Source organism: Salmo salar, chromosome ssa12 (assembly GCF_905237065.1).
Source record: "Salmo salar chromosome ssa12, Ssal_v3.1, whole genome shotgun sequence".
Classification (NCBI taxonomy): domain Eukaryota; kingdom Metazoa; phylum Chordata; class Actinopteri; order Salmoniformes; family Salmonidae; genus Salmo; species Salmo salar.
In genome coordinates, this window is record NC_059453.1 from 101,443,111 (window position 1) to 101,460,714 (window position 17,604).

Sequence of the window (17,604 nt, forward strand, 5' to 3'; positions counted from 1 at the left end):
ACCCTAACCACTACCATTAACCCTCTACAATGTAGAAAATAGTAAATATAATGAGAAGGTGAATGAGTAGTTGTTCTAAAACTTTTGACCGGTAGTGTATAACCCTAACTCATACCTATAACCCTAACCCCTCCCTATAACCCTAACCCCTACCTAGAACCCTAACCCCTACCTAGAACCCTAACCCCTCCCTATAACCCTGACCCCTCCATATAACCCTGACCCCTACATATAACCATAACCCCTCCATATAACCCTGACCCCTCCCTATAACCCTAACCCCTCCCTATAACCCTAACTCCTCCCTATAACCCTAACCCCTACCTATAACCCTAACCCCTACCTATACCCCTAACCCCTCCCTATAACCCTAACCCCTACCTATAACCCTAACCCCTCCCTATAACCCTAACCCCTACCTATAACCCTGACCCCTCCCTATAACCCTAACCCCTACCTAGAACCCTAACCCCTACCTATAACCCTAACCCCTCCCTATAACCCTAACCCCTCCCTATAACCCTAACCCTAACCCCTCCCTATAACCCTAACCCCTCCCTATAACCCTGACCCCTCCCTATAACCCTGACCCCTCCCTATAACCCTGACCCCTCCCTATAACCCTAACCCCTCCCTATAACCCTGACCCCTCCCTATAACCCTGACCCCTCCCTATAACCCTAACCCCTACATATTACCATAACCCCTCCCTATAACCCTAACCCTAACCCTAACCCTCCCTATAACCCTGACCCCTCCCTATAACCCTGACCCCTCCCTATAACCCTGACCCCTCCCTATAACCCTAACCCCTCCCTATAACCCTGACCCCTCCCTATAACCCTGACCCCTCCCTATAACCCTAACTCCTCCCTATAACCATAACCCCTCCCTATAAACCTAACCCCTACCTATAACCCCTACATATAACCCTAACTCCTCCCTATAATCCTAACCCCTACCATTAACCCTTACCCCTACATATAACCCTAACCCTAACCCCTACCATTAACCCTAACCCCTACATATAACCCTAACCCCTCCCTATAATCCTAACCCCTACCATTAACACTAACCCCTACATATAACCCTAACCCTAACCCCTACCATTAACCCTAACCCCTACATATAACCCTAACCCCTCCCTATAACCCTAACCCCTACCATTAACCCTAACCCCTACCATTAACCCTAACCCCTACATATAACCCTAAATCCTCCCTATAACCCTAACCCCTACCATTAACCCTAACCCCTACCATTAACCCTAACCCCTACATATAACCCTACATCCTCCCTATAATCCTAACCCCTACCATTAACCCTAACCCCTACCATTAACCCTAACCCCTACCATTAACCCTAACCCCTACATATAACCCTAACCCCAACCCCTACCATTAACCCTAACTCCTCCCTATAACCCTAACCCCTACCATTAACCCTAACCCCTACCATTAACCCTAACCCCTACATATAACCCTAACCCTAACCCCTCCCTATAACCCTAACTCCTCCCTATAACCCTAACCCCTACCATTAACCCTAACCCCTACCATTAACCCTAACCCCTACATATAACCCTAACCCTAACCCCTCCCTATAACCCTAACTCCTCCCTATAACCCTAACCCCTACCATTAACACTAACCCCTACCATTAACCCTAACTCCTCCCTATAATCCTAACTCATGAATATAAACCTAAACCTAACCTATAACCCTAACCACTACCATTAACCCTCTACAATGTAGAAAATAGTAAATATAATGAGAAGGTGAATGAGTAGTTGTTCTAAAACTTTTGACCGGTAGTGTATAACCCTAACTCATACCTATAACCCTAACCCCTCCCTATAAACCTAACCCCTACCTAGAACCCTAACCCCTACCTAGAACCCTAACCCCTCCCTATAACCCTGACCCCTCCATATAACCCTGACCCCTACATATAACCATAACTCCTCCATATAACCCTGACCCCTCCCTATAACCCTAACCCCTCCCTATAACCCTAACTCCTCCCTATAACCCTAACCCCTACCTATAACCCTAACCCCTACCTATACCCCTAACCCCTCCCTATAACCCTAACCCCTACCTATAACCCTAACCCCTCCCTATAACCCTAACCCCTACCTATAACCCTGACCCCTCCCTATAACCCTAACCCCTACCTAGAACCCTAACCCCACCTTGAACCCTAACCCCTCCCTATAACCCTAACCCCTACCTATAACCCTAACCCCTCCCTATAACCCTAACCCCTCCCTATAACCCTAACCCCTCACTATAACCCTAACCCCTCCCTATAACCCTAACCCTCCCTATAACCCTAACCCCTCCCTATAACCCTGACCCCTCCCTATAACCCTAACCCCTCCCTATAACCCTGACCCTCCCTATAACCCTGACCCCTCCCTATAACCCTGACCCCTCCCTATAACCCTGACCCCTACATATAACCCTGACCCCTCCCTATAACCCTAACCCCTCGCTATAACCCTGACCCCTCCCTATAACCCTGACCCCTCCCTATAACCCTAACCCCTCCCTATAACCCTGACCCCTCCCTATAACCCTAACCCCTACATATAACCCTAACCCCTACATATAACCCTAACCCCTACCTAGAACCCTAAGCCCCTACCTTGCTTGTAATATTAGTCAGACCGATGTGACTCACTTGTCTGTCATGGCCACTTGTTCCAGCATGGCTGATCCTGTGTTGCTCTTCCAGTTCCCAGAGATGGAGGTCCGCCTGGGGGAGAAAAATTAACAGACATGGTGAACACACACACACCTACACCTATTCAGGACCTCGATACCAATCAATGTGGGGTCATGTGGTGTCAAACAACATCAGGAGGGCTAGCTCGGAACTTCTGAAAATTGATTTTAAAGAACTGATTCTAGCGCTGAAAGAATCCAAAAAGCGGCCAAAGGTTTCTGGTCCAGTACCATCATTGGGCCGCGGGTGTGAAAGATCTGTTGGAAACACTTTAATAGATAACTTTGACACCTTCTGGAAACATAAGATACTCTACAGGAATGACGGAGTCCATCCAAATCATCTTGGCTCCTGGACTCTGTCCACATATTTCAAGGCTGCTTTACTTACCAATGACCCAAAACCAACTCAGTTAATCCCTACCATTGTGTTGCTGAGTTGTCATAATGCTGCATCAAATGTACATTATCCTAGGGGCATTGGCAGACACAATGTAAGTAACTTACTTTATGTATCCCGAACTGCCCTGAATACCTCTGTTGATCCTACAGCTATTGTATGCAGTAATCATGTGCCTATGAACCAGAATTATACTGTTAGCACTGAGGCGGTGTGCCCTAGTAGGAAGACCACTTTATGCAGCTCACCCTGCACTATCAGCTCCAATGTAAATAACATGAGCAAGTCTACTTCTGATAAGCTTCCCAGTAAAGCATTAAAAACAATCAAGCATCCCAGAAAAGTGCTAGAAATAGCCCATATTAAAATATGTAGCTTAAGAATCAGGTTTATGAAGTCAATAACTTGCTTGTAACAGATGACATTCATATTCTGACTATCTCTGAAACTCACTTGGATAACACCTTTGATGATACAGTGGTAGCGATACATGGTTATAACATCTACCGAAAAGACAGAAATGCCAATGGGGGTCTATTGCGGTCTATATTCATAACCACATTCTGTCACAATCTGATCTGTTTCATCTGTTTTTGTGATTGTCTCTACCCCCCTCCAGGTGTCACCCTATCTTCCCCATTATCCCCTGTGTATTTATACCTGTGTTCTCTGTTTGTCTGTTGCCAGTTCATCTTGTTTGTCAAGTCAACCAGCGTTTTTTGTCTCAGCTCCTGTATTTCCCCAGTCTCTCTTTTTCTCAAGCTCCTGGTTTCGACCCTTGCCTGTCCTGTCTCTGAACCCTCTTGCCTGACCACTCTGCCTGCCTCTGACCCTGAGCCTGCCTGCTGTCCTGTACCTTTGCTCCACCTCTGGATTACCAACCTCTGCCTGACCTGACCCTGAGCTTGCCTGCCGTCCTGTACCTTTGTCCCTGTTGCTGTAATAAACATTGTTACTTCGACACAGTCTGCATCTGGGTTTTACCTTCAAACCTGACAGTACGAACTGGCCATGACTGACCCAGCAGACCCGGGCCAGCTGCGCGATGCCATCTCCTCCCAAGGAGTCACCATCGGGAGGCATGAGGAACTGCTTCGTGGCCTTATGGAGGGGGTCCAAACATTGGCTGAACGCCATGACCGGGCATTGGACAGTTTGCTGGAGCAATTCCGCGGGCTGTCTGGGAGGCAACCTACGACGCTGGTAACCCCTGAGCCCCTCAGTAACCCAGCTGCTAGCAGTGTCATCTCATCGGTCACTCCACCTTCTCGGGAGCCCCGCTTACCCACCCGGGAATGCTTCAATGGAGAGCCGAGCACCTGTCGGGCATTTCTAGCTCAGTGTGCCCTCATTTTTGAGCTTCAGCCCTCCTCCTTCCCCTTGGATTGCTCCAAGATAGCCTATCTCATCACGCTGATGTCCGGGAGGGCTCTCACCTGGGCTACTGCTGTATGGGAAAGACAGCCGACCATATGTGTTAGTCTGGAGGGGTTTGTGGGAGAGGTGAAGAAGGTTTTTTTGCCTCTTTTCCAGAAGAGAAGCTGCCTGGAAGCTAATCCAGCTTCAGCAGGACTCCTGTAGTGTGGCCGACTATGCGGTGGAATTACGCACGTTGGCAGCGGAGAGTGCTTGGAACCAGGAAGCTCTGTTCGATATGTTCCTGCACGGCGTCTCGAAGGAGATCAAGGACGAGCTTGCGCTCGGGAGTTACCCACAGACCTCGATTCCCTCATCACTTTGACCATCTGAATCGATGGGCGACTATGGGAATGACGGAGGGAGAGGAAATTCGACTTCGCTCGCATGCCCAGGGATTCCACCTTGCCTCCGAGTCATCCCGGAGGTTCCCGACAATCCCGTTGCCGAGAGAACCAGAGGTTACCTGACCTTCCCGAGAGTCGCCGAAGACAGCTGAGTCACCGCTTCCCGAGCCTATGCAACTAGATAGAGCTGGGCTATCACCAGTGGAACGGCAATACAGGATCAACACAACATTCTTGTCCTTTAAAAAGATCAGGCTCTCTGGTAGGAGCGAGTACTCTGGTGGGCCATAGGGAGAACTTTCCTGCTTCCCTTGCACACACACCTGTTCATGCCATTCTACTGTGGGGAAACCAGCCTAAATCTCTCCGGGGCCGGGGGCCGATGACTCTGGGGTCGATGAGAGTTTTTTTGGACGCTACCCTGGCTTCTGAGCTGAACGTCCCCACTCAGCCCCTCTCCACTCCCATGGATGTTAGAGCACTGGACGGGCTCTCTCTAGGCCATGTCACTCATAATACCACTCCCATCAACCTATGGGTGTCAGGGAATCACAGCGAGACTATTCAATTCCTGCTCATCAAGTCTCCTCAGATACCCATGGATTGGGATTCTCCTGGCTCCAGCGACACAATCCCCTCATTAACTGGTCTACTGGTGCCATCATGGCTGGAGTCCGTTCTGCCATGCCCAGTGTCTGAAGTCCGTGCAACCTTCCCCGGGACATCTTTCTGGGGGCTTGGAAGGTGCCCCAGACCGCTCCACAATTCCCGCGGAGTACCAGGACCTTCGGGAGGTGTTCAACAAGACCTGGGCCACTTCACTTCCACCGCACCGACCATATGACTGCAGGATTAACCTTCTCCCTAGCACCACTCCGTCCCGGGGACGACTATACTCGCTGTCGGGACAGGAGACCGAGGCTATGGACACCTACATTGGGGACTCCCTAGCTGCAGGATTTATACATCCCTCGTCCTCTCCAGCGCAGGGTTCTTCTTTGTGGAGAAGAAGGACAAGACCCTGCGCACGTGCATTGACTACTGGAATTCAATGACATAACGGTGAAGAACCGCTATCCGCTACCACTGATCTCCTTGGCCTTTGAGCCACTCCAGAGGGAGCGCCTACCACCTAGTGCGGATACGAGAGGGGGATGAGTGGAAGACCGCCTTCAACACGGCCAGCGGCAACTACGAGTATTTGGTCATGCCATTTGGCCTCACCAACGCCCCTGCTGTTTTCCAGGCTCTGTTAAATTATGTTCTCCGCGACATGTTGAACAGGTTCATCTTTGTCAACATTGGTGACATCCTCGTCTTCTCCCGCTCCCCCCAAGAACATGTACTCCACGTCCGACAGGTTCTTCAACGCCTCCTGGAAAACTAGCTGTTTGTTAAGCCAGAGAAGTGCAAGTTCCATCGCTCCACCATCCCCTTTCTGGGGTACATCATCTCCGCTAGAAGTGTCCAGATGGATCCCGGGAAAGTGAGAGCGGTGGTGTATTGGCTCCAGCCTTCATAAAGGGTGCAGCTTTCCTGGGGTTTGCCAACTTCTATCTCCGCTTCATCCGAGGTTACAGCACCCTGGTTTTCCCCCTGTCAGCACTCACCTCTCCCAAGGTTCCATTCACGTGGTCCCATCCTGCTGACTGGACGTTCCGGGACCTCAAACACCGCTTCACAACTGCTCCCATCCTGGTTCATCCTGACCATTCCCATCAGTTTGTGGTGGTGGCCTATGCGTCTAATGTAGGAGTGGGGGCAGTCCTGTCCCAGAGTTCTGCCCTGGAACTGAAGCTACATCCCTGCGCTGCCTTCTCCCATCGCCTCAAAGCCACAGAGAAAACCTACGTTGGAGGAATGGAGGCACTGGCTGGAAGGGACGGAACACCTGTTCATCGTATTGACTGAACACAAAAATCTGGAGAATCTTCGCACCGCCAAACGCCTCAACTCCAGGCAAGCTAGATGGGCCCTGCTGTCCACACGGTTCAACTCCTCTCTCTCCTATCGGCCAGGATCCAAAAATATCAAGCTGGATGCACTGTCTTGCCGTTATATCCCCACGGCTATTACTCCGGAGCCCGAGACCATCCTTCCCACCTCGTGCCTGGCACTGCCCGGCATCTGACCATAAGGTGCTACAGAGGGTAGTACGTACGGCCCAGTAAAACCAACAATGGAGAGACAGCCTATAGGGAGGTGGTCAGAGACCTGGCCGTGTGGTGCCAGGACAACAACCTCTCCCTCAACGTGATCAAGACAAAGGAGATGATTGTGGACTACTGGAAAAGGAGGACCGAGCACGCCCCCATTCTCATCGACGGGGCTGCAGTGGAGCAGGTTGAGAGCTTCAAGTTCCTTGGTGTCCACATCACCAACAAACTATCATGGTCCAAACACACCAAGACAGTTGTAAAGAGGGCACGACAAAGCCGATTCCCCCTCAGGAGTCTAAAAAGATTTGGCATGGGTCCTCAGATCCTCAAAAGGTTCTACAGTTGCACCATCGAGAGCATCCTGACTGGTTGCATCACTGCCTGGTATGGCTCGGCCTCTGACCGCAAGGCCAAGCTTCCTGCCATCCAGGACCTATATAACAGGCGGTGTCAGAGGAAGGCCCTAAAAATTGTCAAAGACTCCAGCCACCCTAGTCATAGACTGTTCTCTTTGCTACCGCATGGCAAGCGGTCCCGGAGCGCCAAGTCTAGGTCCAAAAGGCTTCTTAACAGTTTCTACCCCCAAGCAATAATATTTTACTGCTACTGCTAAATTATTTGTTACTAATATTTTCTTTTTTTTACTTTACTTCTTAAAGCATTGTTGGTTATGGGCTTGTAAGTAAGCATTTCATTGTAAGGTTTACACCTGTTGTATTTGGCGCATTTGACAAATACAATTTGATTTGATTTGTTCATTGGGGCCAAGCTACCTGGAAGAGGAAGAGTCTGGTGGTTCCAAACTTCTTCCATTTAAAAATGATGGAGGTTCTTGGGGACCTTCAATGCTGCAAAAAACATTGGTACAATTCCCAACATCTGTGCCTTGACACAATCCTGTCTCAGAGCTCTATGGACAATTCCTTCAACCTCAAGGCTTGGTTTTTGCTCTGACATGCACTGTCAACTGTGGGACCTTATATAGACAGGTGTTTGCCTTTCCAAATAATGTCCAATCAATAGAATTTACCACAGGTGGACTCCAATCAATTTGTAGAAACATCTCAAGGATGATCAATGGATACAGGATGCAACTGAGCTGAATTTCGAGTCTCATAGCAAAGGGTCTGAATAATTATGTAAATAAGCTATTACATTAAAAAAAAAAAATTGAAAAACCTGTTTCCCCTTTGTCTTTATGGGGTATGGTGTGTAGATTGATGAGGGAAAAAATATTATTAATAGATTTTAGAATATCTGTAACGTAACAAAATATGGCAAAAGACAAGGGGTCTGAATACTTTCCGAAGGCACTGTATGTAGTGGTGTAATAATGTTATATTGTGTTCTATATGTAATGTAAGTGCCTTAATGTGTTTGGACCCCAGGAAGAGTAGCTGCTGTCTTGGTAACAGCTAATGGGGATCCCTAATATATACAAATACAAGGCGATGTCAGAGGAAGGCCCCCCCCCAAAAAGACTCCAGCCACATAAAGTCATACACTGTTCTTTTGGCTAATGCACGGCAAATGTTACCGATGCACCAAGTCTGGAACCAACAGGACCCTGAACAGCTTCTAACACCAAGCCATAAGACTGTTAAATACTTAGTCTGGCTACTATCTGCATTGGCACAAATAGTTTGTTTGTTTGACATACGCTGCTGCTACCTTTTTAATACAATGCCTTCAGAAAGTCTTCACACCCCTTGAGGTGGGATTTTTACAAAGTGGGATTAAAATAGATTTAATTGTCATTTTTTTGTCAACCATCTACATAAAATACTCATGTCGAAGTGGAAGAAAAATTGTAACATTTGTAAAACATTTATTAAAAATAAAACATATCTTGATAACATAAGTATTCAACCCCCTGAGTCAATACATGTTAGAATCACCTTTGGCAGCGATTACAGCTTTGAGTCTATCTGGGTATGTCTCTAAGAGCTTTGCACACCTGGATTGAACAATATTTGCCCATTATTCTTCAATAAACTATTCAAGCTCTGTCAAGTTGGCTGTTGATCATTGCTGGACTGCCATTTTCAAGTCTTGCAATAGATTTGTAGGCCAATTTAAGTCAAAACTATAAACCTTGTGTTTTAGGTTATTGTCCTGCTGAAAGGTGAATTTGTCTTCAGTCTGCTTTCCAACAGACACTGGAAGCTGGTTTTCCTCTAGGATTTTGCCTGTGCTTAGCTCTATTCCGTTTCTTTTAATCCTAAAAAACTCTCTTGTCCTGTCCGATGACAAGCATACCCATAACATGATGCAGCCACCACCATCTTTGAAAATATGAAGAGTGGTACTCAGTGATGTGTTGTGTTGGATTTCCCCCAGACTTAACACTTTGTATTCAGGACATAAAGTTGATTTCTTTAACACATTTTTAGCAGTTTTACTTTAGTGTGTTATTGTAAACAAGATGCACGTTTTTTAATATTTTATCCTGTACAAGCTTCCTTCTTTTCACCCTGTCATTTAGGTTAGTATTGTGGTGTAACTACAATGCTGTTGATCCACCTCAGTTTTCTCCTATCACAGCCATTAAACTCCAACTATTTTAAAGTCACCAATTGCCTCATGGTGAAATCCCTGAGCGGTTTCCTTCCTCTCCTGAAACTAGGTTAGGAAGGACACATGTATCTTTGTAGTGACTGGGTGTACTGATACACCATCCAAAGTGTACTTAATAACTTCACCATGCTCAAAGGGATATAAAATGTCTGCTTTTTTTATTTTACCCATCTACCAATAGGTGCCCTTCTTTGCGAGGCATTGGAAAACCTCTCTGGTCTTTGTCATTGAATCTTGGTTAGATATTCACTACTCGACTGAGGGAACATACAAATAATTGTATGTGTGGGGTACAGATATGAGGTAGTTATTAAAAAAAAAAAAAAATTATTGCACACAAAGTCAGTCCATACAATGTATTATGTTACTTGTAAAGGACATTTTTACTTGTGAACTTATTTAGGCTTGATTCAAGACATTTCTGCTTTTAATTTTTTATTAATTTGTAAAAATGTCTAAAAACAGAATTCCTCTTTGACATTATGGGGTATTGTGTATCTCAATTTAATCCATTTTAAATTCAGGCTGTAACACAAAATGTGGAACAAGTCAAAAGGTGTGAATACTTTCTGAAAGCACTGGACCTGTCGCTTTATTCCTCGTTATATGTGCATATCTACCTCAATTACCTCGTACCTCTGCACGTCAGTCGGTACTGGTACCCCATGTATATAGCCAAACAGTGGTGGAAAAAGTACCCAATTGTCATACTTGAGTAAAAGTAAAGACACCTTAATATAAAATGACTCAAGTAAAAGTGAAAGTCGCCCAGTACAATCCTACTTGAGTAAAAATCTAAAAGTATTTGGTTTTAAATATACTTAAGTATCAAAAGTAAATGTAATTGCTAAAATATACTTACGTTTCAAAAGTAGAAGTAAAAGTATAAATAATTTCAATTTCCATAGATCACCATTTTCTTGTTTTTTTAAATTTACAGATTGCCAGGGGCACAGACCTGAAGGACTCTCAGACCATGAGAAATAAGATTTTCTGGTCTGATGAAACCAAGATGGAACTCTTTGGCCTGAATGCCAAGTGTCATGTCTGCAGGAAACCTGGCACCATCCCTACGGTGAAGGATGGTGGTAGCAGCATCACGCTGTAGGGATGTTTTTCAGCGGCAGGGACTGGGAGACTCGTCAGGATGGAGAGAAAGATGAACAGAGCAAAGTACAGACAGATCCTTGATGAAAACCTGCTCGAGAGTGCTCAGACTGGGGCGAAGGTTCATCTTCCAACAGGACAACGACCCTAAGTGTAACCGATGTGAAATGGCTAGTTAGTTAGCGGTGGTGTGCGCAAATAGCGTTCCAATCGGATGACGTCACTTGCTCTGAGACCTGAAGTAGTTGTTCCCCTTGCACTGCAAGGGCCGTGGCTTTTGTGGAGCGATGGGTAACGATGCTTCGTGGGTGACTGTTGTTGATGTGTGCAGAGGGTCCCTGGTTCAAGCCCAGGTTGGGGCGAGGAGAGGCACGGAAGCTATACTGTTACACAGCATCAAAAGGACCTTGTGGCTGCAAGGAGCCAAGGTAAGTTGCTAGCTAGCATTAAACTTATCTTATAAAATAACAATACATCTTCACATAATCACTAGTTAACTACACATGATTGATGATATTACTAGGTTAACTAGCTTGTTCTGCATTGCATATCATCAATGCGTTGCCTGTTAATTTATCATCGAATCACAGCCTACTTCAACTTGATGATTTAACAAAAGCACATTTGCGGAAAAAGCACAATCGTTGCAATAAACCATAAACATCAATGCCTTTCTTAGAATCAATACACAAGTATTAAACCTGCATATGTAGATAAAATAAATTCATGTTAACAAGCAATATTAACTAGGGAAATTGTGTCACTTCTCTTGCGTTAAGTGCTAGCAGAGTCAGGGTGTATGCAGCAGTTTGGGCCGCCCTTCTCTTGCGTTCAGTGCTAGCAGAGTCAGGGTGTATGCAGCAGTTTGGGCCGCCCTTCTCTTGCGTTCAGTGCTAGCAGAGTCAGGGTGTATGCAGCAGTTTGGGCCGCCCTTCTCTTGCGTTCAGTGCTAGCAGAGTCAGGGTGTATGCAACAGTTTGGGCCGCCCTTCTCTTGCGTTCAGTGCTAGCAGAGTCAGGGTGTATGCAGCAGTTTGGGCCGCCCTTCTCTTGCGTTCAGTGCTAGCAGAGTCAGGGTGTATGCAGCAGTTTGGGCCGCCCTTCTCTTGCGTTCAGTGCTAGCAGAGTCAGGGTGTATGCAGCAGTTTGGGCCGCCCTTCTCTTGCGTTCAGTGCTAGCAGAGTCAGGGTGTATGCAGCAGTTTGGGCCGCCCTTCTCTTGCGTTCAGTGCTAGCAGAGTCAGGGTGTATGCAGCAGTTTGGGCCGCCCTTCTCTTGCGTTCAGTGCTAGCAGAGTCAGGGTGTATGCAGCAGTTTGGGCCGCCCTTCTCTTGCGTTCAGTGCTAGCAGAGTCAGGGTGTATGCAGCAGTTTGGGCCGCCCTTCTCTTGCGTTCAGTGCTAGCAGAGTCAGGGTGTATGCAGCAGTTTGGGCCGCCCTTCTCTTGCGTTCAGTGCTAGCAGAGTCAGGGTGTATGCAGCAGTTTGGGCCGCATGGCTCGCTGTGAACTGTTGAAAGGCCATCTATTCCTAACAAAGACCGTAATTCATTTGGCAGAATTCTACAGAATTATTACATAACGTTGAAGGTTGTACAATGTAACAGTAATATTTAGACTTAGGGATGCCACCCGTTAGATAAAATGCATAACGGTTCCTTATTTCACTGAAAGAATAAACGTTTTGTTTTCTAAATGATAGTTTCTGGATTTGACCATATTAATGACCAACGGCTCGTATTTCTGTGTTTATTATATTATACTTAAGTATATGATTTGATATTTGATAGAGCAGTCTGACTGAGCGGTGGTAGGCAGCAGCAGGCTCGTAAGCATTCATTTAAACAGCAGCTCTTAGCAATGCTGGGATGCACAGCGCTGTTTATGACTTCAAGCCTATTAACTCCCGAGATTAGGCTGGCAATGCTACAGTGCCTATTACAACATCCAATAGTCAGAGGTATATGGAATACAAATGGTATAGAGAGAGAAATAGTTGACGCATCATAATTCCAATAATAACTTCAACCTGAAACTTCTTACCTGGGAATATTGAAGACTCATGTTAAAAGGAACCACCAGCTTTCATATGTTCTCATGTTCTGAGCAAGGAACTTAAACGCTAACTTTTTTACATGGCACATATTGCACTTTTACTTTCTTCTCCAACACTGTGTTTTTGCATTACTTAAACCAAATTGAACATGTTTCATTATTTATTTGAGACTAAATTGATTGTATTTATGTATTATATTAAGTTAAAATTAAACTATTCAATGTTCATTCAGTATTGTTGTAATTGTAATTTATTACAAATATATAAAATCGACCGATTAATCGGTATCGGCTTTTTTGGGCCTCCAATAATCGGTATTGGTATCGGCGTTAAAAAAAATCATAATCGGTCGACCTCGAGGCTATACCTGTTGTTTACGACACATTTGACAAATAAAATGTGATTTTTGAGCTACACACACACACACCTACAGTACATACAAGGACAGGTACTTACATATAAGCCTTGTAATCGCTGCCAATCCGCTGGATCCTGATGTTGTACTTGGCATCTATGAAGGGTTCTGTGGTGGTGTAAGTCTGAGTGATGGCTACCACACTGGCTATATCCTGGAAGTCACTCAGGTTATCCACCTTTACCTGGATACACAGACAGCATAACACAACATCATCATTACAGGCTGCAGATATAGCTGAATACACAGTAGATTACAGATATAACTGAATACACAGTAGATTACAGATATAACTGAATACACAGTAGATCACAGATATAACTGAATACACAGTAGATCACAGATATAGCTGAATAAACAGTAGATCACAGATATAGCTGAATACACAGTAGATCACAGATATAGCTGAATACACAGTAGATCACAGATATAGCTGAATACACAGTAGATCACAGATATAGCTGAATACACAGTAGATTACAGAAAGAGATCAATTAGATGAAGGAGAGATGATGAACATGTCAACATGTATGGTTCCAATTCTAGTTTCTCCTATTAGTGATTTGTCAATAAGTAATCATAGCTTTCACCTGATCAGTCTATGATCCGGTGTTCCTAATGTTCTGCGTAAACAGTGCATTCTGACAGTATTCAGACCCTTTGGCTTTTTCCACATTTTGTTATGTTACAGCCTTATTCTAAAATGGATTAAATATATAAAAAATCCTCAGCAATCTACACACAATACCCCATAACGACAAAGCGGAAACTGGTTTTTCGAGATTTTTACAAATGTATAAAAATAAATAAAAATAATTAGCTTATGTACATAAGTATTCAGACCCTTTGCTATTAGACTCAAAATTGAGCGAAGGTGCATCTTGTTTCCATTGATCATCCTTGAGATGTTTCTACAACTTGATTGGAGTCCACCTGTGGTAAACTCAATTGGTTGGACATGATTTGGAAAGGCACACACCTGTCTATATAAGGTCCCACAGTTGACAGTGCATGTCAGAGCAAAAACCAAGCCATGAAGGACTTGTACATAAAGCTCCGAGACAGGATTGTGCTGAGGCATAGATCTGGGGAAGGGTACCAAAACATTTCTGCAGCATTGAAGGTCCCCAAGCACACAGTGGCCTCCATCATTCTTAAATGGAAGAAGTTTGGAACCACCAAGACTCTTCCTAGAGCTGACCGCCTGGCCAAACTAAGCAATCGAGGGAGAAGGACTTTGGTAGGGAGACCAAGAACCCGATGGTTACTCTGACAGAGCTCCAGAGTTCTTCTGTGGAGATGGTAGGAACTTCCAGAAGGACAACCATCTCTGTAGCACTCCACCAATCAGGCCTTTATGGTAGAGTGGCAATACGGAAGCCCCTCCTCAGTAAAAGGCACATGACAGCCCGCTTGGAGTTTGCCAAAAGGCCCCTAAGGACTGTCAGACCATTGAAACAAGATTCTCTGGTCTGATGAAACCAAGATTGAACTCTTTGGCTTGAATGCCAAGCCTCACGTCTGGAGGAAACCTGGTACCATCCCTAAGATGAAGCATGGTGGTGGCAGCATCATGCTGTGTAGATGTTTTTCAGTGGCAGGGACTGGGAGACTAGTCAGGATTGAGGCAAAGATGAACGGAGCAAAGTACAGAGAGATCCTTGATGAAAACCTGCTCCAGAACGCTCAGGACCTCAGACTGGGGTGAAAGTTCATCATCCAACAGGACAACGACCATAAGCACACAGCAAAGACAACGCAGGAGTGGCTTTGGGAAAAGTCTCTGAATGTCCTCGAGTGGCCCAGCTAGAGACCGGACTTGAACATGATCGAACATCTCTGGAGAGACCTGAAAATAGCTGTGCAGTGACGCTCCCTATCCAACCTGACAGAGCTTGAGAGGATCTGCAGAGAAGAATGGGAGAAACTCCCCAAATACAGGTGTGCCAAGCTTGTAGCGTCATACCCAAGAAGACTTGAGGCTATGATCTTCAACAAAGTACTGAGTAAAGGGTCTGAATACTTATGTAAATGTGATATTTCAGTTTAAAATGGTTTATACATTTGCCAAAATGTCTAAAAACCTCTTTTGCTTTGTCATTATGGGGTATTGTGTGTAGATTGATGAGGGGAAAAATAACAGTTTAATCCATTTTAGAATAAGGCTGTAACATAACAAAATGTGGAAAACGTCAAATGACATGTATTTCATTGTATGTGGACATTATACCGGGGCTATTGGCGGCAGGTAGCCTAGTGGTTAGAGCGTTGGACTAGTAACCGAAAGGTTGCAAGAGTGCATTACCTTTCCCATTCCAGAGTGTGCGTGTCCTATCTTCACCACCACAGGGAAGGAGGGCATGGAGATCTGAAAGAGAAGACATGTTGGAATGACTGACTGGCTGAATGACTCGCTGACTGGCTGGCTGACTGAATGAACAATTGATTTGCTGACTGACTGAATGACTGATTGGCTGACTGCCTGGATGACTGATTAGCTGACTGACTGAATGAATGACTGAATAACTGATTGGCTGACTGGCAGACTGACTGACTGAATGTAACCATGTTGCTCCAGGAGACACACCAGGGCTAGTAGACATTTAACCATAGAGACACACCAGGGCTAGTAGACATTTAACCATAGAGACACACCAGGGCTAGTAGACATTTAACCATAGAGACACACCAGGGCTAGTAGACATTTAACCATAGAGACACACCAGGGCTAGTAGACATTTAACCATAGAGATACACCAGGGCTAGTAGACATTTAACCATAGAGACACACCAGGGCTAGTAGACATTTAACCATAGAGACACACCAGGGCTAGTAGACATTTAACCATAGAGACACACCAGGGCTAGTAGACATTTAACCATAGAGACACACCAGGGCTAGAAGACATTTAACCATAGAGACACACCAGGGCTAGTAGACATTTAACCATAGAGACACACACCAGGGCTAGTAGACATTTAACCATTTGTATATGTATTTATTATGGATTCTCATTAGCTGGTACAAAGGCAGCAGCTACTCTTCCTGGGGTCCAGCAAAATTAAGGCACTTTAAACAATTTAAAAAACATTACAATACATTCACAGATTTCACAACACACTGAGTGCCCTCAGGGCCCTACTCCACCACTACCACATAACTACAGTACTAAATACATGTGTGTGTGTGTGTGTGTGTGTGTGTGTGTGTGTGTGTGTGTGTGTGTGTGTGTGTGTGTGTGTGTGTGTGTGTGTGTGTGTGTGTGTGTGTGTGTGTGTGTGTGTGTGTGTGTATAGTGTGTATAGTGTGTATAGTGTGTATGTTATCATGTGTGTCTGTGTGTATGTGTCTGTGCCTATGTTTATGTTACTTCACAGTCCCCACTGTTCCATAATGTGTTTTTTTAATTTGTTTTTTAAATCAAATTTTACTGCTTGCATAAGTTACTTGATGTGGAATAGACTTCCATGTTGTCATGGCTCTATGTAGTACTGTGCTTCTCCCATAGTCTGTTCTGGACTTGGGGACTGTGAAGAGACCTCTGGTGGCATGTCTTGTGGGGTATGCATGGGTGTCCGAGCTGTGTGCCAGTAGTTTAGACAGACAGCTCGGTGCATTCAACATGTCAATACCTCTCATAAATACAAGTTGTGATGAAGTCAATCTCTCCTCCACTTTGAGCCAGGAGAGATTGACATGCATATTATTAACATTAGCTATATGTGTACATCCAAGGGCCAGCCGTGCTGCCCTGTTCTGAGACAATTGCAATTTTCCTAATTCCTACAAAACTAGGGCCTGTAGGACCTGCCTTGTTGATCGTTTTGGTTTAGGATAGGGGGCAATATTTTCACGGCCGGATGAAAAAACGTACCCGATTTAAACTGGTTACTACTCTTGCCCAGAAACGAGAATATGCATATTATTAGTAGATTCGGATAGAAAACACTCTGAAGTTTCTAAAACTGTTTGAATGGTGTCTGTGAGTATAACAGAACTCATATGGCAGGCAAAAACCTGAGAAAATTCCAAGCAGGAAGTGGCCTGTCTGAGAATTTGTAGTTCTTCTTTTGATTCTCTATCGAAACTACAGTATCTGTGGGGTTACGTAGCACTTTCTAAGGCTTCCATTGGCTCTCTAAAGCCTTCAGAAAGCGGATTGAGGCGTCTCCTGTCTCTGGGCAGAGTATAGTAGCTCAGTTTGTCAGTGGTCTGCCTGGTGACAAAGAGATTGGATATGCGCATTCACACGAGCACGCTGTTTTTTCTTTTCCTCTTTGAATGAATACACTATTGTCCGGTTGGAATATTATCGCTATTTTACTAGAAAAATACCATAAAAATTGATTTTAAACAGCGTTTGACATGCTTCTAAGTACGGTAATGGAACATTTTGAATTTT

General features: G+C 45.1%; 1 protein-coding gene across 1 annotated transcript in view; it reads right to left on the reverse strand.

Annotated features, from left to right (window-relative positions):
* LOC106566274 (synapsin-2) overlaps positions 1–17,604 on the reverse strand; it is a 223,019-nt gene that overhangs the window by 54,020 nt on the left and 151,395 nt on the right. Inside the window, exons 6-8 of the mRNA XM_045692010.1 lie at positions 15,507–15,569; positions 13,243–13,385; positions 2,686–2,760 (exon numbers count right to left, since the gene is read on the reverse strand). Of these exons, the coding sequence (XP_045547966.1) occupies positions 2,686–2,760; positions 13,243–13,385; positions 15,507–15,569 (281 nt within the window). The remainder of the gene's footprint in view (positions 1–2,685; positions 2,761–13,242; positions 13,386–15,506; positions 15,570–17,604) is intronic.